Genomic DNA, 27,018 nt, shown 5'->3' on the forward strand with positions numbered 1-27,018 from the left:
AAGAGCTTTCAGTGTAACTTAAAACAAGGCACAATGTGTGCAACGTACTTTAGAAGGGAAACATTAGTGGTAATGAGAACATTCCTTTACATAGGCTGGCTTTGTGTATGACTTCATTTAAATTTAAAAATAAATAAATAAATAAATATTAAATTAACCAGATGTGGAGGTGTCTTCAGCCTACATCCCCGAACTCTGCCCACAGTACTGGAGTAGCTAGATGTTTCTGCCAAAATGCTTGGTAGTGACATTGTTTTCATTATTCTGCAAACTTAAGCTTATCTTCAAATGAGACCAAATGCTGATTTCCCCCCTCCACCCCCACCCCTGAAAAAAGCCTAAGTAAATGGGCTATGTGAAGAGAACATTACGGGCTGTGACACCGCCACTCATGCACGTCTTGGAGCAGAACAGCCGCATAGCCACTCCGCTGCAAACACTAGAGCTTGAAGGCCTTTAGTGGCAGCTGGGAGAGATTAGATTTGTGTGTCCATGTGGTAGCTGCTCTCTGGACACTTTTCCCTGGCTCTGCTCCTCTACACTGGACCTGCCATGCCACGACATTCCTCCTTGCAGAGATCCTCTGTGCTACTTGCTCCCCTAGCTCCCTGTCATGGTTGTAGAACAGTAGTTCTGTGGTGTTTAGAGCTTTGTGTTTCTGTGTGGGGAGGTCAGCAGGGGTCTACAGGAGAGCTGCTTGAAAAAAGGTAAGTATATATATTTTAAAAAGAAGAACAGGAGTACTTGTGGCACCTTAGAGACTAACAAATTTATTAGAGCATAAGCTTTCGTGGACTACAGCCCACTTCTTCGGATGCATATAGAATGGAACATATATTGAGGAGATATATATACACACATACAGAGAGCATAAACAGGTGGGAGTTGTCTTAGCAACTCTGAGAGGCCAATTAATTAAGAGAAAAAAAACTTTTGAAGTGATAATCAAGCTAGCCCAGTACAGACAGTTTGATAAGAAGTGTGAGAATACTTACAAGGGGAGATAGATTCTATCTATCACTTCAAAAGTTTTTTTTCTCTTAATTAATTGGCCTCTCAGAGTTGGTAAGACAACTCCCACCTGTTTATGCTCTCTGTATGTGTGTATATATATCTCCTCAATATATGTTCCATTCTATATGCATCCGAAGAAGTGGGCTGTAGTCCACGAAAGCTTATGCTCTAATAAATTTGTTAGTCTCTAAGGTGCCACAAGTACTCCTGTTCTTCTTTTTGCGGATACAGACTAACACGGCTGCTACTCTGAAACCTATATTTTAAAAGTAGAAAGAAACTAACTGTTTTTTTGGTTTGTTCCTATTGTTCTGTGAAATTGGTTTTTTTTTTTATATGAAAAAATTTAGTTTCAGTGACATCCCCCCATTTTCTCATCTATTTCCAGTGAAAAAAGTAAAAAATAGGTGAGTGATTTTATTTCCCATTGAAACAGAACATTCTCCATCACCACCCCCATTGAAATGTTTATTGTATAATGAAAAATTATGATCAAAACAAATTCACAGGGAGAGGGAGGCATTTTGGTTGAGATTGAAAACAGTTTGGATGGACCCCCTCTAGTCTCCAGTGAGTAAGGGGCTCCACAGGGGCTCAAATAGGATTGGAGGATTAGTGAGTACCATCCCCCATACAAAAATGCCCTTATGCACCAGTGGAGCAGGTGTATATAATCTCCCCCAATATTTGTTGCTATATCATTCTTGGAAAAATGAAGGGAAATAAATAAATTGCAGAATTTTACAGCATGTGTTTTCTTTGCTAGGTGAGTAAAATAGCACAACAAAGATTGTAAGCCATTCATTTTCCATGTTTTTAATGAGCATATGCTGATAAACATGTATTCTTCTTATTCCAGAGTTTTCTGTTTGTCTCTTAGAATGTATTAATTCCTGTTTTAGGCCATTGGGCGCCCACATTTTCCTTCCTATTGGTCGCTGGGATTTCAGCTGTCCCGTTATGGGTATGGCAGCCTCGATGTGGTAAAGAAAACAGTTGATCGCATGCGGCAGTATGGTATTCCATATGTAAGTATGACTTTTGCAAAGTGCATTTTAATTATTTAATTACCTTCTCAAAATGAAATGAGTAAAATAATAATAGAAGAGAACAATTACCCTGTGAATTGTACAGTACGAGAGTATTCATAATTCTGTGTCATGATTTTGCAAATAGTATCCCTGGAGTTCACAATTTTAAATGATGTTTTTAAAGCCTCTAAACCAATTCTGCTCTCAGTTACATAGCGGTCAATCTGGAGTATCTGTGATGAACTCAGTGGAGCTATACATTGGACTTACTGCGGAAAATGTTAGAGCAGAATTTAGCCTTCTGATTCTTAAAGTTAATCAGAAATCTTCTTTTGCTATATCCAATATTTTAAATTACATTTGATGGCAGATTAATTACTTTTGAGGATTCTTAAATAAAGTTGCATAAATTCTGATTTAGCTAACAACATACTAAAATAATTTCATGTTCAAAACTGTCAGGATGTCCAGTATGGCGATATCGACTACATGGAGCGTAATTTGGACTTCACCTATGATAAAGAAAATTATGCAGGTCTGCCAGAGTACATTCAACAGCTGAAAAAAGATGGAATGCACTATGTCATTATTCTGGTAAAATTAACAACCTCACTAATTTTCTCTCAGTGTATGCTACCTATTTACGTAGTACCAGTCACTGAAATATTTAGGCACCAAAGTATCTATGCTATTGAAATGGGTTCTCCATCTTCTCCTCTTGTAATATCATTCATCTGTCTAGTAAATCAAAAGAAATTCTTTACACACTTCTCATTATAATGCTGTATTGCTTTTATCAGGTACTTCTGTACCAATACTCTTTGTATGCCACAACACTTATTTTTCTCTCACACATTCCCAAGAAGTTTCTATGAAAATTATGGACTTGAATTGAGAGGGAACTGGTGTAAGGCATTTCCCTTTATGAAAATAAACTACTTTTCTTAATGTGCACAAAACTATTCACAAACTTTTTGGGAAACTAGAAACCATACTTCATTTTCCCATGTAGTAGCTTTTCGTTAATATTTATATAAGAAACTTTGTATGAAAATTTGTGGAAAACCAATTTTGAGCCTGTAGCCAAAAAGTATGTAATAGTGACCAAATTGAATTCAATTTGTGCAGAAGTGGAAACAGTAGGTTTGTCAATTTTTCTAACAAAGACTGTTTATTTGCAGTAGATTGGCATACACTCACTTGTAGTAAAATTACTAACTTTTTGTGACAATAATTATAGTGAATGTGGCGATAGGTGATAGAAATTGGAGGCCAGTAAACTATTTTTTTTAGAAGTCCTTGATAGATATCTGAGAAATTACTCTACAGATCTTAACAGTCATGCAGCACTATACTGATGGTGTTTCCCCAAGCTATAATCCTGCCACTGATGCTGACCTCAAGTTTTTCAATTAGAGCCAACCAAAATCCCTGACCAGCGCTCTGCCAAACTGCTATATAAGCCAGACAAGAATCTGGCCACCCACTTTGTGACTGGGACTACGCACGCATGCCATACACAATACCATTGTGTGAACTAGATAAAAATTCATTTTAAATGTTATCCTCATCTACAACTCTTACAATAACATTATTTTTTCCAGCATTGATGTTTTGGGCAAATTCTGACTCCCGTGCCATGGAAAGGAAATGTTTTGAAATGTTTCTTCTTAATCCTGTTAGCCTTCCTCTTCAAAACCTCCACAAACTGCTCCCACCAATTTATACATTCACACATTCTAAGGGCAGAAGGGACCATTGGGATCATGTAGTCTGACTTTCTGTATAATACAGACTATGGAACTTCCTCCAAATAATTGCTAGAGCATATCTTTTGGAAAAATATCCAGTTTGGATTTTAAAAAAATGTTGTTAATGGAGACTATACCACGACATTTGGCAAATTATTCCAAAGGTCAATCACTCTCACCATTAAAAATTTACACCTTATTTTCAGTCTGAAATTGTCTAGCTTTAACTTCAAGCTTGGATCATGTGACACCTTTTTCTGCTAGAGCCCATTATTGAATATTTGTTCCCCAGGTAGATACTTGTAAACTGTAATCAAGTCACTCCTTAACCTTCTGTTTGTTAAGCTAAATAGATTTAACTCCTTGAATCTGCCACTACAAGACAGGTTTTTTAATCCTTTAATCATTCTCGTGGCTCTTCTCTGAACCCTCTCCAATTTATCCTCCTCCTTGAATTGCGGACACCAGAACTGGACACAATATTCCAGCAGCTGTCATACCAGTGCCAAATACAGAGGTAAAGTAACCTCTACTCCTATTTGAGATTCTCCTGTTTATGCATCTCAGGATCACATTAAATCTATTGGCCATTGCTTCACACTGGGAGCTGATATTCAGCTGATTATCCACCATGATCCCCAAATCTTTTTCAGAGCCATTGCTTCCCAGGATAGAGTCCCCCATCGTGTAAGAATGGCTTACATCTTTGTTCCCAAATATGTACATTTACATTTGGCTGTATTAAAACATGTATTATTCGCTTGACCCCAGTTTACCAAGCAATCTAGATCACTCTGAATCAGTGACCTGTCCTCTTCATATTTACCACTCTCCCAATTTTTGTGTGCAGACTTTATCAGGGATGAATTTATTTTCTATTAGGTCATTGATAAAAATGTTAAATAACATAGGCCCAAGAACTGATCCCAGTGGGACCTCCCTGGAAATAAAGTTGCTCAATGACAATTCCCCATTTACAGTTACATTTTGAGATCTTTCAGTTAGCCACTTTTTAATCCATTTAATTTGAGCCATGTTACTTTTATATCATTCTAGTTTTTTGTAATCAAAAAGTCGTGCAGTACCAAATCTATGCCTTATAGAAATCCAAGTCTGTCGCATCAGCACTATTACCTTTATCAACCAAACTTGTAATCTCATCAAAAAAGATAAAGTTAGTTTGACAGGCTCTATTTTCCATAAACCTATTTTGATTTGCATTAAGTTCCCTTCTTTTAGTTCTTTGTTAATTGAGTCCCATATCAGTCACCCCATTATCTTCCTAGCAATGATGTCAGGCTGACAGGCCTATAATTACCCAGGTCATCCTGTTTACCCTTTTTTTAAATTGCCACATTAGCTTTATTCCAGTCTTCTGGAACTTCCCCAGTGCTCCAAGACTTATTGAAAAATCAATCTTAATGGTCCAGTGAGCTCCTCTAACCAGTTTTTTTAAGACTCTTGGGTGCAAGTTATCAGACCTGCTAATTTAAAAATGTCTAATTTTAATAGCTTCTGTTTTACATCCTCCAGAGATATTCATGAGACTGAGACTGCATCATCTGTTTTTTCCCCTCAAATACAGATTAGAAATATTTATTGAACAATTCTGCCTTTTCTGCATTATTATTGGAAAATTCTACCACTTCCATTTAGTAATGGACCAATACCACTGTCAGGATTCTTTTTGTTCCTAATATATTTTTTAAAACTCTGCTGGACACAGATTTTTCCTTGTGTCCCTTGGCTTCCCTTATCAATTTTGTACAATTCATAACTTCTTTGATTTATATTTATTACTATCAACTTATCCTTTCTTCCATTTGTTATATACTATTTTTATAGGTGCTTTCACTTCCACAGGTTGTATCTTTAACCAACACAGTCTTCTTCCTCATTTGTGAGATTGTGGCTTTTTGGGCATCTAGTAAGGTGTTCTTAAGTGATTCCGAATTCAATAAAATTTTTCTGATTAAATTCTTCCTCCCAGCTGATTTGGCTCATAATTGTTTTCATCTTTGTGAGATTGGCCCTATTAAAGCACCAAGTATCTGTGTGTGTCTATGTTACTGGTCTGGACTTTATTCTGCTTTCACATTATTAACATGATCAAGTCATGATTACTTGTACCTAAACTACCATTAACTTTTAGTTCTGCGATCAGTTCCTTTATCTGTTAGGACAAGGTCCAATATAGAATTTCCCCTGTATTGGCTGCAACAGTTTGAGTTAAGAAATGGTCATCTAATGTTTAGAAGTTACAAGAATGTTTTAGTACTGGCATCATGTTCCCTCTAGCATATGTCACTCTAAGTGAAGTCTCCCATGAGCACACAGGTTTTTTTCCTCTACACATTACAGATAGGTGCGTAAGTAGGTTCATCCTTTTCCCTAGTGTGATTTGGTGGTCTGTAGCCGACACCAATTAGTACCCCACCTTGTGCTGTTAGGATACTGATGCATAAGCATTCAAGATCATTTTCTTCTGAGTTATCATTGACTCAGAAACCGGTAATGCCATTTTTGATGTAGAGTGCCACACCCCCTCTCTTTTTCCCCCAATTGATCCTTCCTAAATAGATTATAACCATTGCTTTTAACATTCCAGTAGTGCGAATCATCCTACCAGGTTTCAGTAATACCAACTAGATCAAATTAATGCTCATAAATGAGCAAACCCAATTCTTCTTGTTTGTTACCCAGGCTCCTAGCATTGGTGTATAGATAATTAAAGAATTTTTTCTCTTCATGCCCTTTGATTCCTTGATCAATTTTGTTCTCAGCTTCTCAATTGTGTTCTGAGTGCTCCTATCTTCTCTCTTTTTACCCTGCCCTTTTGCTATTATTTTAACTGCCTCCAGCCTGTCCCCAAAGATACTGATTCTCCTTCTACTGAGGTGGAGGCCTCCTCTCCCCACAGAACGTGGACCAATGTTCCACAAAACCAAAACCCTCCATCATACACCACTTACCTAGCTAGTGAGTCACTTACAGAATCTTCTGCTTTCTGTTTCCCTTTGCTCATGGGACAGGAAGGACCTCAGAGAAGATTGCTTGGATATTCTTCTTCTTCAGCACACTTCCAAGTTCCCTGAAGTCAGCTATTATCTGCGAGATATCCCCTGACAGTGTCGTTAGTGCTGATATGAACCATCACCAATGAATCCTTACATGTAGACTCCAGAAGCCTAGCCAATCTCAGAGTGACTTGTGTCATGGCTCCGAGAATGCAGCACACTGTCCTGTTGTCTGTCTGTCCCTTGAAGAATGTTCTTTCAATTCTTCTGAGTATTGAATCTCCAACGAGGATCTGTCTGTCTTCCTTGGCCAGTTGGAGAACTCTTTGTGGATAAGCTTGATTTTCCTCACAGGTTGGGCCAAGCTGCCATCCACACATCTCATACATCTCTCCATTCCCTTGGACCTGCTGGATCTTAAGAAGTATCTTCCATAGTTTCCATGCTGAAGACCTGGTATTGATTTTAAACTTCTAGCTATATAGAATTCCTCCTGCTTCTCTTCTCTCTGGTGGCCACAGTCTGTCTAGCCTCATCTGTCTCCAACCATGATCTCTTGCCTTTGGTGGTTATGAAATGCCAGTCCTCTCTGACTTCCTCTCTCACTGATTCCAGGCTCCATTCTTCCTTGAATCTGCAGTATGGGTGTTTCCCAAATCTGGTTGTCTAAGAAGTCCCCAGTTTCTCTGATTCTTAGTAGCATGTCATATAAGAACATAAGGAAGGCCGTACCGGGTCAGACCAAAGGTCCATCTAGCCCAGTATCCAGTGTCCATCTAGCACAGTGGCCAATGCCAGGTGCCCCAGAGGGAGTGAACCTAACAGGCAATGAACAAGTGATCTCTCTCCTGCCATCCATCTCCACCCTCTGACAAACAGAGGCTAGGGACACCATTCCTTACCCGTCCTGGCTAATAGCCATTAATCGACTTAACCACCATGAATTTATCCAGTTCTCTTTTAAACTCTGTTATAGTCCTAGCCTTCACAACCTCCTCAGGTAAGGAGTTCCACAAGTTGACTGTGCGCTGCGTGAAGAAGAACTTCCTTTTATTTGTTTTAAACCTGCTGCCTATTAATTTCATTTGATGACCCCTAGTTCTTGTATTATGGGAATAAGTAAATAACATTTCCTTATCCACTTTCTCCACATCACTCATGATTTTATATACCTCTATCATATCCCCCCTTAGTCTCCCCTTTTCCAAGCTGAAGAGTCCTAGCCTCTTTAATCTCTCCTCATATGGGACCCGTTCCAAACCCCTAATCATTTTAGTTGCCCTTTTCTGAACCTTTTCTAGTGCCAGTGTATCTTTTTTGAGATGAGGAGACTACATCTGTACGCAGTATTCGAGATGAGGGCAATAATGTATTCTCAGTCTTATTCTCTATCCCCTTTTTAATGATTCCTAACATCCTGTTTGCTTTTTTGACCGCCTCTGCACACTGCGTGAACATTTTCAGAGAACTATCCACGATGACTCCAAGATCTTTTTCCTGACTTGTAGCTAAATTAGCCCCCATCATGTTGTATGTATAGTTGGGGTTATTTTTTCGAATGTGCATTACTTTACATTTATCCACATTAAATTTCATTTGCCATTTTGTTGCCCAGTCACTTAGGTTTGTGAGATCTTTTTGAAGTTCTTCACAGTCTGCTTTGGTCTTAACTATCTTGAGCAGTTTAATATCATCTGCAAACTTTGCCACCTCACCGTTTACCCCTTTCTCCAGATCATTTATGAATAAGTTGAATAGGATCGGTCCGAGGACTGACCCTTGGGGAACACCACTAGTTACCCTTCTCCATTCTGAGGATTTACCATTAATTCCTACCCTTTGTTCCCTGTCTTTTAACCAGTTCTCAATCCATGAAAGGACCTTCCCTTTTATCCCATGGCAGCTTAATTTACATAAGAGCCTTTGGTTGAGGAACCTTGTCAAAGGCTTTCTGGAAATCTAAGTACACTATGTCAACTGGATCCTCCTTGTCCACATGTTTGTTGACCCCTTCAAAGAATTCTAATAGATTAGTAAGACATGATTTCCCTTTACAGAAACCATGTTGATTATTGCTCAACAGTTTGTTTTTCTATGTGTCAGACAATTTTATTCTTAACTATTGTTTCGACTAATTTGCCTGGTACATGTCAACTTGTCCCTCCAATCGAAGAATCTTTTCCTCCAGCACAGCTACCATCTTGCGCTTCATGTACAGGAAATCCCTTTGGTCCTCAGGCAGGAAAGAATAGGGCACATCTGTTGCCGGTCACCACCACTGCTTCATTGCTGTCCATCTTGATATCACACATAATGCTGAACCTGGAAGGAAAGCTTCTCACATTCCCCTGTTAGCTGCCTCTGTTACCAGCTCCTGGAGAGACTCAAAGGCTCAGTGGCTTGGTCATATCTGCCCCCTCTTTATTATACAGTAGAACCTCAGCGTTATGAACACATCGTGAATGGAAGTTGTTTGTAACTCTGAACAAAATGTTATGTTTGTTCTTTCAAAAGTTTACAACTGAGCAGTGACTTAATACAGCTTTGAAACTACTATGCAGAAGAAAAATGCTGCTTTTCCTTAATTTTTTTTAGTGTTTATATTTAACACAGTACTGTACTGTATTTGCTTTTTTTTATTTTTATTTTTTTCCTGTCTCTGCTGCTGCCTGATTGCATACTTCTGGTTCCAAATGAGCTGTGTGGTTGACTGGTCAGCTTGTAACTCTGCTGTTAGTAACTCTGAAGTTCTACTGTAGTAAAATTCACTCAGCTGGGAAACAAATGATGTCATGTGACCAAAGTGATCAGTCATCAATGATGACAACAAATAGTGATACATGTGGTGAATACAGCTGGCAAAACTCACAATTTCTGGTTCGTCAAAAAATTCACCAGTTTGCAATTTCCTATGAACTGGAGATTCCAAGATCTTTTCTGAAACATGTTGTTTCCAAATGGAAAAAAAGCAACTCTTCAGACTTGGCAGCCGCTGAGCGAAATTAACATGATTATTATTTGCTTCACTTCTGCCCACCACTGATGCTATTTAGTGGTAGGCCACCATGAGAGTGACAAGGATCATGTCAATTTTACTAAACAGCTGCCAGGGCTTTCAGGATCTGCAGTTCCAGGGTAGTCCCACTACGTTGACTGCTGTGCGCCAGGTATCCCAGGGCTTCCAGACTCCCAGGCCAGCTAGCCTACCAAGCTGCAGGAGTTGGGCAGCTCAGGGAACCGGCTGGCCTGGGAGTCTGAAAGCCCTGGGGTCCACAGCTCAGGGTGGTCCCAGGATTTCCAGGCTCCTGGCTTCATGGCAGAACTTTGGGACTGTGCCTTTAAGGGCTGAGCGTCCCAAACAGAGTCTGGGTAGGGCACTGTGATGCTCTTGCTATTGTTATGCACAGGCAGTTGGAATTGGACACAGGATAAAGTAGGTATCTTGAAAGTGCCTTAAGCATTCAGTAATCATTGAATACCCCACTGGGAACCTGGAAACCCTAAGAACCTCCAAGGTTTCCAGCCTCCTGATTCTGCAACAGGGAGCTTGGAAGCTTGGGGTCCATGGCCTCAGAGCTCTCCACATGGCAAGATTGCCCTGGAGCCACAAACCCTGGAAGCCGTGTGGTCTCCATGCCTGAGGTACCCATCCCATGGATCCTGGAAGCCTGGGATGGCGTGGCTCCACAGCAGCCATGGGAACCTTACCTACAGTTCAACCAAAATTAATTGAACCCCAGATGTTTCTGCAAAATTTCCAGCTAGCTCTAGTGTTGAGCACAGTTTGCCAGCAATTCACAGCCTAAAATATATTCACAGAAAGGGCCAGCAGTTGTAAGTCAGCATAGCTCGACTGGAGTTAATGGAGTTACACCAGTTTACAGCAACTGAGGACCTGGCCCACTGTGTTTAAATAATTTTGAGTAATGAACAAATGAATGTAAAAACCTAGTCTGTTAATGAACCATTTGCAACTAGAAAATAGGGGAAAGGGCCTAAATGCAAAGGCCAATAGAAGTGCAAAGAATTATTGCTATATAAATCATTTAGATCACGAAATTAATATAACATATAAAAATGAATTCTTAATACATGCTATTAATTAATAGAAACCAGGTAATATAATTGAAAGAAACTAACCTGCAGCTAGGGAACATTTTTTACACATCCCAAGAACTGTGTTGTCTGCTGATAAAAACATGACAAAGACTGGTCTAGTTTTTCCTGCCCTACAGTGTGTCACTGACAGCCATGGATGAATGCAAATATATTCAATCATCTTTGAAATGCTAATGGAGAGTATAGGTTGCATTGGCAATGAAGATTTTCATCTTCACTTTAGTGCAGTTACTAGAATTTCTATCATCCTTTTATTGTGATCATTCTTTAGTGATGTAAATCACTCCCATAAATTGAGTCAGGAACTGGAACATTATTAAGAGTTTCATTCCAAGGTAAGAGCAAAGCTATCCTAACTAAAGTCAAGGCAATTGTAATCCAGTTTTCTTGATCTTGAAAAATAATTTTCCACTTACACTTCCCTTTGGGGATCAGTTGTACACAGAGAGAGTTCTTCTGCATCAAAATTTAGAATCTCTGATTATGATTTCAGGAGTGGTGATTAAATATATAGTACACCTTGACCTCATCAAGCCCAAGTAAACAGTTTTGTGAGGATGTGGTAAGTGGAGAGGGCGAAATCTAACTTGAACTCGTGGGCAGAGTGGCAGAGGGTGTAGCAGTCATTTAGCCCTTTAAACAAAATTCCAACCCCAGGGGATGAGAAACTCAATCGCTGAGAACCTTCTAAATTACTGATATGTCCTCATTACTGACTCTGTGGCCATGGCTTTCCCCCTACTGCCCATTTCTATGGTGGCATATACAGAGTTGAGAAGATGCTCAGTGCAGATACATGCACGAGGTCCTAAGTCTCCACCTCCCCACATATTTTTATCTAGATACTGATATGACCCCATTATCATGATATCTGAGTGCAGTCTGGCACCTGTGCATTGGAAATGCCACAGTGGTGTTGTGCTAGAAGTCTTCTATTGCCTCTCAGCCCCAGGATGAATTTTAGCTAAGAGTGTCATGACTTATTCACCATGAACTGTGTTCCCATTTTCAAATGTGACTTATTCTGAGTCAGAACAAATGTATTGTTTAGAATCAAAGCAAGAAGTTCTAAAAGTAACAATAATTATAAAGGTTTCAGAGTAGCAGCCGTGTTAGTCTGTATCCGCAAAAAGAAGAACAGGAGGACTTGTGGCACCTTAGAGACTAACAAATTTATTAGAGCATAAGCTTTCGTGGACTATAGCCCACTTCTTCGGATAAAGTAAAATTATAAACATTTTTACAGCAAAATTTAATGAACCCCCTTGTATATTACTCATTAAATCATTCTAGAAAATGAAATAGCTAAGAATGAAATTAATTGGAACATAAGAACATACGAACGGCCACACTGGGTCAAATCAAAGGTCCGTCTAGCCCAGTATCGTGTCTTCCGACCATGGCAATGCCAGGTGCCCCAGAGGGAATGAACAGAACATCCCCTGTTGCCCATTCCCAGCTTCTGGGAAACAGAGGCGAGGGACACCATCCCTGCCCATCCTGGCTAATAGTCATTAATGTACCTATCCTCCATGAATTTATCTAGTTCTTTTTTTAACCCAGTTATAGTCTTGGCCTTCACAACATCTTCTGGCAAGCAGTTCCACAGGTTGACTGTGTGTTGTGTGAAAAAATACTTCCTTTTATTTGTTTTAAACCTGCTGCCTATTAATTTCATTTGGTGGCCCCAGTTCTTGTGTTATGAGAAGGAGTAAATAACACTTCCTTATTTACTTTCTCCACACCAGTCATGATTTTATAGACCTCTATCATATTCCCCCTTAGTCATCTCTTTTCCAAGCTCAAAACTCAGTCTTATTAATCTTTCCTCATATGGAAGCCGTTCCATACCCCTAATAATTTTTGTTGCCCTTTTCTGAACCTTTTGCAATTCCAATATATCTTTTTTGAGATGGGGCGACACATCTGCACACAATATTAAAGATGCGAGCGTATCATGGATTTATATAGAGGCAATATGATCTTTTCTGTCCTATTATCTATCCCTTTCTTAATGATTCCCAACATTCTGTTCGCTTTTTTGACTGCCGCTGCACAGTGAGTGGATGTTTTCAGAGAACTATCCACAATAACTACAAGATCTCTTTCTTGAGTGGTAACAGCTAATTTAGACCCCATCATTTTATATGTATAGTTGGAATTATGTTTTCCAATGTGCATTACTTTGCATTTATCAACATTGAATTTCATCTGTAATTTTGCTGCCCAGTCACCCAGTTTTGAGAGATCCTTTTGTAGCTCTTCGCAGTCTGCCTGGGACTTAACTCTCTTGAGTAGTTTTGTATGATCTGCAAATTTTGCCACCTCACTGTTTACCCCCTTTTCCAGATCATTTATGAACATGTTAAATGGGACTGGGCCCAGTACAGACCCCTAGGGGACACCACTATTTACCTCCCTCCATTCTGAAAACTGACCATTTATTCCTATCATAAGAACGGGTCAGATCAAAGGTCCATCTAGTCCAGTATCCTGTGTACCGACAGTGGCCAGTGCCAGGTGCCCCACAGGGAGTGAACCTAACAGGTAATGATCAAGTGATCTTTCTCCTGCCATCCATCTCCACCCTCTGACAAACAGAAGCTAGGGACACCATTCCTTACCCATCCTGGCCAATAGTCATTAATGGACTTAACCACCATGAATTTATCCAGTTCTTTTTTAAACGCTGTTATAGTCCTAGCCTTCACAACCTCCTCAGGTAAGGAGTTCCACAAGTTAACTGTGCGCTGTGTGAAGAAGAACTTCCTTTTATATGTTTTAAACCTACTGCCTATTAATTTCATTTGGTGACCCCTAGTTCTTGTATTATGGGAATAAGTAAATAACTTTTCCTTATCTACTTTCTCCACATCACTCATGATTTTATATACCTCTATCATATCCCCCCTTAGTCTCCTCTTTTCCAAGCTGAAAAGTCCTAGCCTCTTTAATCTCTCCTCATATGGGACCCGTTCCAAACCCCTAATCATTTTAGTTGCCCTTCTCTGAATCTTTTCTAGTGCCAGTGTATCTTTTTTGAGATGAGGAGACCACATCTGTACGCAGTATTCAAGATGTGGGCGTACCATCGATTTATATAAGGGCAATAATATATTCTCCATCTTATTCTCTATCCCCTTTTTAATGATTCCTAACATCTTGTTTGCTTTTTTGACCGCCTGTGCACACTGCGTGGACATCTTCAGAAAACTATCCACGATGACTCCAAGATTTTTTTCCTGATTTGTTATAGCTAAATTAGCCCCCATCATATTGTATGTATAGTTGGGGTTATTTTTCCCGATGTGCATTACTTTACATTTATCCACATTAAATTTCATTTGCCATTTTGTTGCCCAATCACTTAGTTTTGTGACATCTTTTTGAAGTTCTTCACAATCTGCTTTGGTCTTAACTTTCTTGAGTAATTTAGTAGCATCCTTTGTTTCCTATCTTTTAACCAGTTACCAATCCATGAGAGAACCTTCCCTTTTATCCCATGACTGCTTACTTTGCTTAAGAACCTTAGGTGAGGGACCTTGTCAAAAGCTTTCTGAAAATCTAAATACACTATATCCACTGGAACCCCCTTGTCCACATCTTGTTGACCCCCTCAAAGAATTCAAGTAAATTGGTGAGGCATGATTTCCCTTTACAAAAACCATGTTGGCTCTTCCCCAACAAATTATGTTCATCTATTTGTCTGATAATTTTGTTCTTTACTATAGTTTCAACCAGTTTGCCTGGTACCGAAGTCAGGCTTACCGGCCTATAATTGCCAGGGTCACCTCTGGAACCCTTTTAAAAAAATGGCATCACATTAGCTATCGTCCAGTCATTTGGTACAGAAGCTGATTTAAATGATAGGTTACAAACTACAGATAGTAGTCCTGAAATTTCACATTTGAGTTCCCTCAGAACTCTTGGGTGAATACCATCTGGTCCTGGTGACTTATTACAGTTTAGTTTATCAGTTTGTTCCAAAACCTCCTCTAATGACACCTCAATATGGGACAGTTCCTCAGATTTATCACCTAAAAAGAATGGCTCAGGTTTGGGAATCTCCCTCACATCCTCAACCGTGAAGACTGATGCAAAGAATTCATTTAGTTTCTCTGCAATGACCATATCATCCTTGAGTGCTCCGTTAGCATCTTGATTGTCCAGTGGCCCCACTGGTTGTTTAGCAGGCTTCCTGCTTCTGATGTACTTAAAAAAATGTTTGCTATTACTTTTTGAGTCTTTGGCTAGCTGTACTTCAATTTTTTTTGGCCTTCCTAATTATATTTTTACACTTCATGTGTCAGAGTTTATGCTCCTTTCTATTTTCCTCACTAGGATTTAACTTCCACTTTTTAAAGAATGCCCTTTTGCCTCTCACTGCTTCTTTTACTTTGTTGTTTAGCCACAGTGGCTCTTTTTTGGTTCTCTTACTATGTTTTTTAATTTGGGGTATACATTTAAGTTGAGCCTCTATTATGGTGTCTTTAACAAGTTTCCATGCAGCTTGCAAGGATTTCACTTTTGGCGCTGTGCCTTTTAATTTCTGTTTAACTAGCTTCCTCATTTTTGTGTAGTTCCCCTTTCTGAAATTAAATGCTACAGTGTTGGGCCACTATGGTGTTTTCCCCGCCACAAGGATGTTAAATTTAATTATATTATGGTCACTATTACCAAGCGGTCCAGCTATATGCTATATGAAGACCTCTTGGTCTTGATCCTGTGCTCTACTTAGGACTAAATCAAGAATTGCCTCTCCTTTTGTGGGTTCCAGGACTGGCTGCTCCAAGAAGTCATTTAAGTCATTTAAAATTTGTGATTAGCTAGACTTTGGGGTTAAAAATAATATTCAATGATTTTAGCAGCTAAGGGTCCAGTTTTGTGAGGTGCTAAGGCTTAACTTTTCAAATGTGGGTGCATACAGTTGGGCCCCAAATCCATTTTTGGGCACATAGATAAATGTGGCCTGATTTTTGAGAGGTGCTGATTACTGACAACTCTCACTTAAGCCAATGGGATTTGAAAGTGCATATCACCTCCCAGAATCAGTCCCTACATGAACAACTAAGAGTTATAGTGTTGGAAGAGTTAACAGGCTCTAAAAAAAACCCTTTTCTTGAATGCAGAATCAAGGCATGGCAGTTTTTGTTTTCCTTAAGATGATGCTAAAGCTGCATTATATATTAGATTTATGCACTGGAATAACTTTTCAGCTAAAAGAAATTAGAGATTTTGATTAGGAATAGCTAAGTAAGCCAGCTTGTTAGAACTTTGGTATCTCTTGGGAACCACCTTTTCCAGGATTAAAAAATAATTACTGCAGATGGACAGTTCTCTTTTTCAAAGCTGAACTACTTAAGTAGGTGAAAATTCTAATGAACACTTACATTACTTAATTATTAAGGCACCAGTTGCAGCTCCGTGGTAAAGGTTGAATTGAGTTTTGCACTTAAAATAGGGATTCAACCAACACAGAAAAATCTAGTTTGTTCTTGCCAAAATTGCAGCATTGGCTTTTTGAGCACAGAATGAATTTTTCAAGAATGTACAAGTAAATCTGTTAATGTAGGAGTTAAAATTAATTTTTAAAAAAGATGTGATAGACGCCGTCTCTTGTGAGTGCCTCCTGTCGGGTGGGTGTGATGCTGCAAGCTCTCCTACCCCCGGCACATCCTGCAGGTTGTTGACCTCACTAGGTGGGTCATCAGTGGCTCAGCCCTCTGGCCAAGTCAGACAGTCTAAAATGGAGGAACCCCTCCTGTGGTAGCAAAGAGTTCAATACACTGTCCTCCCCAGGGTCTTCAGCCCCATCTCTGGGCTCCCTTAAGTCTTGCCCTTCAGTTGGGCTTCCCAACAGAACCTTGTCCCCTTCTTGGTGCTTAGGCCACTTCGCTAGTAGGTCAGTGAGGAGGATCTGGGCCTGTTCACTACTCTGGGCCCCAGCCCAGAGACTCTATACACAGCAGCCACACACTACTTTCTTCAGTTTGCTGCTGCTATTCCCTGGGCCTTTTCTTCATGTAGCCTCTTTCTCTTCACCCTGACTTCATGGCTGAAGTTCTCAAACTCTTCCTCCTTGCTGAATGCAAGTATCACCAGAACCCATCTTCTGGTTCTCTTCTTGAGCTCCTGTGACTAGCAATGAGCACCCTTCCTTGCTCCTCTGGTCCCACCAGGAACTGACCTGCTCACGCCCTGAAGCTCCTTTTATCTGAGCCTGCTGAGCTCTGATTGGCTGCTCGTATGCAACATTTCTTGGCAGGCCCACCTCTGCTGCTCCTTCCTAGCATGTAATGTGGTAAGACTGCCGGGCCTCCAGCAGGGGGCCCCAAAGGGCCAGATACACCCAATCAAAGAAACCTTTTAAGAAATTTACAATTGGGTATCAAACCTTGTTTTTTGTCCCTAATGATCTTAATAATGGAATACTACAGATTCTTCAAACTTCCCTTATAGTTAAAAACTCACTGAAATAATGTACAGTAGTTTACATTTGAAGAATTGTTTCTAGGACTAATAATAATTTTTTCCTGTTATTCTTCATAACTAAAAGTTGCTCCTTCAGCAGAGGCTGAAGAATATTGTTCTATTACAGAGAACTCACAAAGAATTGCCATATTTCAAAATGGCTGTAATCTTCCATTTTCCCTCAATGTTATTGAGGGGACAATTGCCCTCACATAAGGACATACTGAAAAGATCATCTATCTCCTTTTACTCTCAACTGAACTGAGGCCACAGACTGCCTGCGCAAAGCTGGTTACTTTCTCCATTCGCGTGGTGCTTGCAGTGTTGCTCTTTGCTTCCTGAGAACATAGTGGGCCACCATCTTCCCGGAAGGCAGCATGGCTTCACCCTCTTGAAAAAAATGGGAAACAGTGGCCATTTTGAAAAAGGGCTTGCAATTGAGGGCAGCTATGTATTTCATCCATTAAAACAATGAAAGATGGTCACCATTTTGAAAGGTAGGGCAGGAGGGAATGAAAAACTTGTGTATTTAAGTGTGCATTGTATATGTCTACAAAGGAATATACAGGGTGCAGAAGGGCAGGGGAAGGGGATGTGTGTGTATACAGAGAAATGTGGAGTACAGGAGGGAGGGGCGACTGGGCTAGAGTGTATGTGCAGGGGCAATGTAAGGAGGTGCAAGAAGCAGGGATATTTGGAGGCCAGGAGAGGTGACAGTGAGGTGTACACTCCTGGCTTCTTTGAACTCTCCAGTGTGGTATAAAGCAGCCAGAATGTACTGATGAATCTGAAGTGAGAATTTTAAAAACGATTTAAGGTTGATACCTCATATCTTCAAATCACTGGAAATATAACATAGTAACATTCTCTTTGAATTTCTTGTTTAGTTTTCATGACTGAAACTCAGTGAAAATGAGAAGGAAGTTCCCAGACAAAATTTACGTTAAGGTGGAGTTAAGGTTGAGAATACATATCTAATACATACATACATAACTTAGGGTAAAATATGTTACAGGGATATTGTAATTATCCCAAAATCAAGTGTTATAAACTGAGGCCTGGTCTACACGGGGGGTGGGGGGGTGGGGGGGGTGATCGACCTAAGATATGCAACTTCAGCTACGAGAATACCATAGCTGAAGTAGACGTATCTTAGGTCGACTTACCTCGACGGTGTGGGGTCGACTGCCGCCGCTCCCCTGTCGACTCTGCTTCTGCCTCTCACCGCGGTGGAATACAGGAGTCGACGGCAGAGCGATTGGGGATCGATCACTACCCGCCGATCTAGTGAGTAGTGTAGACGTACCCTCAGGAAATTCAGATTTAAGGTTGAACTTAACAAAATGCAAACATATTAAGGTGTTGTATTAATGAAAGGCACAACTGGGTACCCAAACAAGCTTATCGCTGTCAAATAGTGACATCATGATGGGGGAGAGGGGCAAAAAAGAAAAAAATATAATGCTTCTTTAAAATCAGTTTAATCTAATATAGAATCACAAGCACTAACGTTTCTTAAACGTAATTGTATGGTTATTGGATGATGTCATTTAACTCTGGATTTCCAGGGATTATAATGTTTGGTTTTGTACTGAGAGGTACTCTCAACTTTAACTCCATTTTAATGTAGCTTTTGTCTAATATTAATACAATCTACATTAGCTATATCTTCCAAAGTATTCTGAAAAGTACTAATGAAAGTAGCTGTTATCATAGTGCTTATGATAATCCTAGGAAAACGTTTTTTTTAGGATCCTTTCTTAAGCAAGGATGAAGCACCAGGTACTTATAGGCCCTATGAACTTGGACAAGAAATGGGAATCTGGGTGAACAATTCTGATGGAGTAACTCCAGCTGTTGGCAAGGTTGGTTTCTTAAATTAGCATATATGTAGGTAGCAGTGTTGCTTCTCAGTGTTAGAGAATTTTCATAATCAGAAGTCACATATATTAATCAAATACTTACGGTCAATTCCAGGTGTGGCCCCCAGGAGATTCCGTGTTTCCTGACTACACTAACCCCAGGACAGCTGACTGGTGGATCCAGATGTGTGTTGAGTTCAAAACTGTCCTTGACTATGACGGACTCTGGATTGTACGTCTGAGTAGATTTTCCTTCTCTTTTTTCCAAAATCAAAAAGACAACTTGTACATATGTAAAACTTTTTATTTAAGGATATGAATGAACCAGCCAATTTTGGAACTGGCCAGTACCCAGGCTGTGCTCTTAATGACCTCAACTACCCTCCTTATGTTCCTAGTAAGTGCCTTTTAAAAACTCTTTATTTGTATTGGTTATTTCCTCAAACAGTGCAAAGTTTCTTGTTTTCCATCTTTACTTGCCTATTGTGCTATCAGTATGGATTCAGTTACATAATCATTTAGGGTTCAGTTGTCCCCCGGCCTGACGGGGGAGAAAGCACAAAAATTTTCTTCAGTCAGTCTGGCAACTGTGCCAGAGGGCTAAGCAAATGACATTCCTTGCACTTCTCCAAGTGAAAGATCTGCTTCAAGCTAGAGCTACTGCCGGTATGAGGCCAAGAGAGGGCACTTAAGGGACAGTGATCCAGTCATGGCGGCAGTGAAGCTGTGCTCCTCCGCTGCCCTTAGAGGCACACGGGGGAGCTCCAGGAATTCCTTCTGCAGATTCGTCCTCTGCCCTTTCCCCTACCGTGGGATACAGCTTTGAACCATAATTGAGCCCTTAGTGGCCATCTAAATCATAAGCAGCAGGAAGAAAACTTAGGTATTTCAAGGCCATATTTAATATGGGAGGGGAAAATATTACAAAGATTTGAAAACGTGTCAAGTTATCCATGTATATACAGCAATAGCAGCTGTGTGTGTTGCACACGTCTCTGTGGAATTTCTTTGGAAGTGCTTAGATGCTTTGCAGAACCCTGTGTGAATTCCCTCGGGAAGTGTGTGAATTCTTTTCTCGCACATTGTGTGAATACAATGTTGCTTTAATGTGAGAACACTGTAAGTTGTATTACAAGTTTGCCTTATGACATTGTATGGGACAAGGGTATATCACTCTCAAGTCAATGTCACCTCACAAGAGCTTCCTGAATTTAGCATCAAAATAACTTGCACAGATACACACACATAATCTTATGATCACCACAAAGTACTAGTTCTACTAGTATTTCAGTGAGGAGATATCCAATGGGTTATCTTATTGGTGATCGTAAAGGCTACTTATTCCTTTCCCACTTGGTAGAACAATGCCACGCAGATGCACCCTACTGGCGCACTAAGCAGTCAGGACTTTATCATTAATCACTGTGTAGATCAGCACTTCTCAAATGGTGGGTCTGGACCCCAAAGTGTGTCGTGACCCCATTTTAATGGGGATACCAGGGTTGATGTTAGACTTGCTGGAGCCTGGGGCTGAAGCCCAAGCTCCACTGCCCAGAGCCAAAGCTGAAGCCCGAGCCCCACCTCCCAGGGCTGAAGCCGAAGCCTGAGGGCTTCAGTCTTTGGTGTCGGGGCTCAGGGTTATGGGACCTCTGCTTGGGGCTCAAGCTCTTGGGCTTCAGCTTTGCCCCCCCCCCACCGGGGCAGTTGGGTTCAGGCAGGCTCAGGCTTGGGTCCTCCCTCCTTGTGTTGTCCTTTGTTGTCAGAAGGGGGTTGTGGTGCAATGAAGTTTGAGAACCGCTGCTGTAGATCATGGGATATAGGCAGTAATGAAATTCTATTCTAGGAAGGAAATACACTGCCATCCCAGAATAGTTTTTCCTTTGGGTTGTGGCATGCAAGGTTTGAAAACCACTTTTCTGACAGGCAAGGGAGCAAATTTAGGGCAAATTGTCATGGGCGTAGTTTTGGGGGAGAGAGCAAAACTCCCCCAAACTGCAAACCTTGGGCAGGAGTGGAATTTGCCCCTCACTCCACCCCCCACGCAGCGCATTGGCCTGACTGGCACCCCACCCAAATATAAAAGTCAAACTTGGCCTATGCAAATTTGTTGCTATTTTGTACCGGTGCAATTTCATTAAAATAGCATGTAGTTCCCAATTGCGATTTCCCCCCTGAATTCTCTGATTTTGCAGTAAAAGTGTGTGAACTGAATCATGAGTTTTGTATAGCTTTAAGGCCTGACCCAAACCTCACTGTAGTCAGTAGGAATTTTCCTACTGCCTTGAATGGGCTTTGGATCAGGCCCTTTATGTTGTGCTGTAGGTGTCACTTGGATGTGAGAGGTTAAACTTCAGCCATCTCTGATGAAAGGTCAAGATTCCTAGGCACTTTTCCGAAAAAGTAACTAGTTATCTCTGTATCGTTGGCAACACTTCTTCTCTCGGGAAGATAGGTTCTAATAAAGTTGTATGAGAGTGATGGGGTGGAAAAACCTCTTCCAGTACCCAACATGCTGTTGTCAGATGCTACCGGTGTGGTGCTCTGCTATCTCCTATGTTGATATCACTCGGCTGCGTGCGGGTGTTCCCTCCGTGTGCTGTCCCAGCTCTGCAGATAGCTGACACAGCAAACCCAACGAGAACCCCCAATGACCACAGACTCTAGTAAGGTACAAAGGCACCTTGGCCAGGTTTATTGCGACCTTGGACACAATTGCAGTTCCCCGTAGATTACTTAGTCTACTGGGCATACTACTAATAGATGCCTCTTGGCAATGGACCCGGCTCAGTCAGTGGCGGGACTTTCCACTGTCCTCTCGGCCGGACAAAGACACCACCCCAGGGATACATTCTTATACACAGGTACAAACAAGTTACACATCACTCCTGACGTATTGAGGTGCAACCCCTCCACGCAGCAAGGTACAACCCCTCTACGTAGTAAGGTGCCGCCTCTCACCTTGTACATGTTGGTTCGATCAAAACAACTCTATCCATCATTTTACCCTTTTGCCCCTGCCATTGGGATGGGTCGGCCTGTTCCATGTTATCTGTGGAATGTTCCAGTATTGGAGTGTTCTGATATCTGGTGTCCAGTACCTTTTAGGTATGTCTCTTTTTGCAGCATCAGCCCTTTCTTTGCCAGCTTCTGTGAGCAGGGCTTGCCTCTGGCTCACAGCTTCACTTTGCTTTATATTAGCAAAGTCTTGACCATTACTTTAGTTCAGGCCTTAGGCCTTATACCAGGCCTCTGATACCAAGGTTTCTATCTCAGGGCCTCCTCTTACTACACATGCCTGGGGTTAAAATTATGTCCCAGGAAACCAGAAGCCCTGCAGCTGGTGCCAACAATCCGGCAATTCATCTGGTCAACATTTCGCCAACAAATCCCTGCTGTGCTAGCAAGTCTAATTGGCAGCAGGCAGCCAATACAGTTCGTCATTGGCAGTGAAATATTGGCTATTTTTACTTTGTTTTTCTGTGTTGCACTCCAATGCGGATGCTTTGTAACAGTAACATTTTTATTTTTAAATCTCCTGTTCCCTCCCTGGGGTGCTCAGGTCACTGAACAAACTCATGAATAAAACACAACAAAAGTACAATATTATTATTGTAAACTACTGAAAACAATAGAAATTTTTTAAACAGAAAATGTCAAGAAGATTCTCACTCTGCTCCTCTATTTGCTGGAGTTTGTTGAACTTAACTATTACACACAGATCCTACCATTGCTACCCAGGCCAATCTCCACACTGACTTCAAGGATCAAGCCCTTAAAGGTTTTCCATACTCACGTTAAGAACGCCTCTTTTTTTGTTGGCATTAATTGTACCCACAAATAAGGTCAGCGAAATATCTAAGCTGCTTTGCATTCACGCATAACAGACTTAGCCACTGTTATCTCAACGGTACCCACAATTATTTGCACCTGTAATCTGAACCCATAAAAATGGAGGCTGATGATTGAAAAGCTGGCCCTTAAAAAGCAATTTTCTATAAAAACCCCTTAAGTTGTGGATTAATATACAATTGTGAAAATAAGCTGTATGATCGAGGCAGAAATCAAGGAGTCTTTGCAGTATTTAAAATAAGAATGAATCATGATAATAGGATTCAGTTTTGGTAATTTTATTTTACATTTCACTTTGTTTCTTATGTGGGACAGAACTTATACTTAATTATCACCAGAATATTACACTTAGCCATAACTAGTGAATTGTCTGTCAAATTACTTGGAAATTGACTGTAAATTAAATGATTCCACATGCAATTCAGCCACAATGGAGACTTTACAGCCTGTTGTGTCAAAGGATCCAATCATAAAGATTCTAGCTCTAGAAGGATAGTAGAGAGGACATGCTAATATGGTTTTAGATACTGGAGATTACATTTTGTAGTAATTTCAAACATACAGTAGTGTGGACTCCACTAGTTCCACTGTCTTTTAAGTTCTACATTCTGCAGGGAAAGAGAGGCAGGATTTGAGCCTAGTTATGAATTCTTACTCTGTCACAGAGGCCTTCTGAGTCATACTGCTTAATTGCCATCTACAGTTTAGTGATATGCAAATTGAGAACCCATGATTTCAAATGCTTATGTAAGGTCTTTGTGCTTTTGCATTTTTATTTTTGTTTGACACTGGAATTTACTAAAGTCTGTCACTCAATAGGAAACAAGTGTCACCCTGTAGAATTATTATTGATTCAGTGATTTTTCCTTTGTGTGTTAGTATTTGAATCTATATTACCTTTCTTGAAGATCTGATTTTCTAGACATAGAACTGGACTACATTAACATAGCCTATTCAATAGAAACATCCCTTTGAACATAACATATCTAGAGTGGACAGGTGCCTGGTTTTCGACTGGAAAGTCTGGTCAAAAAGGGGAGCCGACAGTGTCTGGTCAGATGTCCTGACAGGACACCCAAAGTCCGGTTACTACAGGCAGGGGAGACAGGGAGGCGCCGGGTCATCACCCGCGCCAGCTGCTACTCAGCTTGTGTCAAGTGGCTGCAGCTCCCAGCCCCAACTCTGCAGGTGAGTCGCTCCTGACCCAGGCAGGGGGTGGGCGGTGGGTGGGTGGGAGGGGAAAAGCAGTGAGCAACAGGAGGGAGGGGTAAGAGGAGTGAATGGGGGAGGGCCCTTGAGGGAAGAGGTGGGGCCTTGGGGAAAGAGGTGAAGCAGAGGAGATTCCGGCACTCCTGCTGGAGTGTCTGGTTTTAAATATTACCAAGTTGGCAACCCTATGATATGTCCATCTAGAAGAAGATTTGTCACTATTATCTTTAAACACACAGCAATCTAAAAAGATTAGATCCTGCAGTGCTTCCGCTTTTATTCTTTTTAAAATCTTTAGGATTTTGCTATATATTGTAATATTTCTTCATTGAATACAATTGTGAAGAGGTTTGAAATTTGATCTGAATAATTCTCTAACTTTATATGCCATTCTCAGGAATTACAGATTACTCTCTGGCTCAGAAGACGTTATGTCCAGACTCAAAAACTTATCTGGGGGATCATTATAACACACATTCTCTCTTTGGCTGGTCACAGACACCACCAACTTTCATGTAAGTCATCTAAGTATCTCCTTCTAAACATGCAGTTTAAATAAGAATTTAAAGAACAGCTGATTTTACATGGAAAACTTTGAAATGGGCTCTACTTAGAAATATCTGTTTAGGCCTCTTTGCTTTTTATGTACTAAGGACAATTTCAAGGAATCAGAAAGTTTGCTTCTGTCATGTTAATTTGTTTCAGATAAAGTGAAAGGGCCTAATTCTGATAGGGCCTAATTCTTCGGCTGCTGCTCATGTGAAACTAAACTAAGCAGTTCAGTGATTTCTGTGAAAATTCTCCCCACACAACAGCTACAGAATCAGATTTAGTGACTTCACAACCATTTCCCATAGCAGCTAATTATGATGCCATATATAAAGGAGTATTTATTACTTTAGAGGAAGAATTAAAAACATAGACTCCCGAGATAACAAAAATCTTTTCGTGGACATGTCTTGACTTGCCTGGAGAGTATATTGTTTTTTGGCATAAGTCTGTGATGTGGTAAGGAAAGCCCAAAGGGGATTCTAAATGGTGGAGTTACATTGCATTGCAGTTATAGGTTAATGTAAAAATTGTCATTTTTGCAGCTGGAAAACTCTGAGCTATTTCAGACTAACAGTATCTGTCACTATGAAACTAGAGTTAGTTCAAAGGCTGGATATGCTTTTTAGGACTCTCAAAAAAGAAAAATCAAATGGGCACATCATGCTTGTTTTCAGTACAAATTGAGGTTAGAGACACAATTCTTTTTGTTGTATTAATAAAGGGCCAAAACCTGGGGTCCTTATGTTGTTTTTACTCAGTCTTAACATTAGTATTTAGTAACGGTAGTGTGGTAGCATCCCCCACGGGGCCCCATCATTCTGCTACTTTCTGTACAACCACATAGGGGTACGCAGTCTCTGTGCCAGAGAGAGCTCGGTAGAGAGTTCAGATTGCCCCACAATCTGACAACCCAGTATTTAGGATATTAAAGGATCCTATCCTTCAGTCCACCTCCACATCTGAAAAACTGCCCTGAGGCTTTATAACCAAGTATTCTGCCACCCACAAGGCAGTAAGCCTGTGTGCTGTGCATGCTGTGTCTGCTGTACAGACCTAACACAGAAAGTAAAGGTCAATTTTGACCCTTTTCATATCTGTCTCATTTCAGCTTCATAAACGTAGCACCACACAAAAGTGCCTTTCTCAGCCATCTTCCTGCTTCTGAAGAATAGCGCTGTTCATGAGAAATACAAACACTTTGTTCAACCAAACACACAGAATTCTTGAAGACAAAAAAATCGTTTTCAAAATATAAAGTAGCTCACAATGCATCTAAAAACAGAAGCAGGGTTTGCAGTAGAACTAGGCAAATACTGCAAACAATATTCCGTGGATCTTCATCTGGATTTTTTAAAAACAAATTTCTTCCATGGCTGTGTTCATGCCCTTTTGCATTCACTTTCCACAAATAATCATCTAATAAATGATGTTACTGACAGGAATGTTTATCAGAACTGCATATATTGCAGAATATTTGCAGAAATTGAATTACAAAGTAATAATCGTGAGTATTTGTATCTAAAATCTGATTCTAAGAAATCCAATCAGGTAACAGAAACCTGTCATGTGATCTGTTTCCAGTCAAATAGGATAACTTTTGAATACTGAATACTTACAACAATCAGCTTTCACACAATTTACAGGCCAAGAATTATCCACAGATGTTGTTCTGTGAATAACTTCAAACAAATGTATTTGAGAAAATCAGATTTGGTTCTGAGATGACTCACAAAGTGGTAAAACTTGTTAAATTGTTTGTTACAAACTATTCACCCAGCTCTAGTTTATTGTTTTCCACCCATGACTACTACCCCAGTAATTTGCCCCACACATAAAGCTGGAGTATCTGAGGAGACCTATGCTAGGGTTTAGGGAAGGCACGTTTCTTTGCCAGTAATGCTCCAGGATGTTACTTCTAAAAGAGACCTGGAGTCTTGTTTTATGTGGCCACTCCACCAGCTGGCCCCCTTGAACAACAGAACCGATTCCATTGCTTTTCAGGCATTACATACCTTGCAGTGGTTAGCCCATAAGCTTAATGTACATTTGTTTATTTGTATGAAAACCAATCAGTTTGTTTTAGAAATATCAACATAACACATTTTGAAAAATCTGTGCCGGTTAAAGAGCCAGTACAGTAAAA

The 27,018-nt window shown here is 40.4% G+C and overlaps 1 protein-coding gene across 2 annotated transcripts in view; it reads left to right on the forward strand.

The window, feature by feature from the left end:
• Positions 1-27,018, forward strand: part of LOC101943539 (sucrase-isomaltase, intestinal-like) — a 111,985-nt gene that overhangs the window by 46,911 nt on the left and 38,056 nt on the right. For both annotated transcript variants that reach the window (XM_065554341.1, XM_065554350.1), the window contains exons 8-13: positions 1,917-2,042; positions 2,508-2,639; positions 19,155-19,268; positions 19,381-19,497; positions 19,578-19,662; positions 24,721-24,838. In XM_065554341.1, the coding sequence (XP_065410413.1) occupies positions 1,917-2,042; positions 2,508-2,639; positions 19,155-19,268; positions 19,381-19,497; positions 19,578-19,662; positions 24,721-24,838 (692 nt within the window). The remainder of the gene's footprint in view (positions 1-1,916; positions 2,043-2,507; positions 2,640-19,154; positions 19,269-19,380; positions 19,498-19,577; positions 19,663-24,720; positions 24,839-27,018) is intronic.

This window comes from Chrysemys picta, chromosome 1, assembly GCF_011386835.1.
Source record: "Chrysemys picta bellii isolate R12L10 chromosome 1, ASM1138683v2, whole genome shotgun sequence".
Taxonomy (NCBI): Eukaryota; Metazoa; Chordata; order Testudines; family Emydidae; genus Chrysemys; species Chrysemys picta.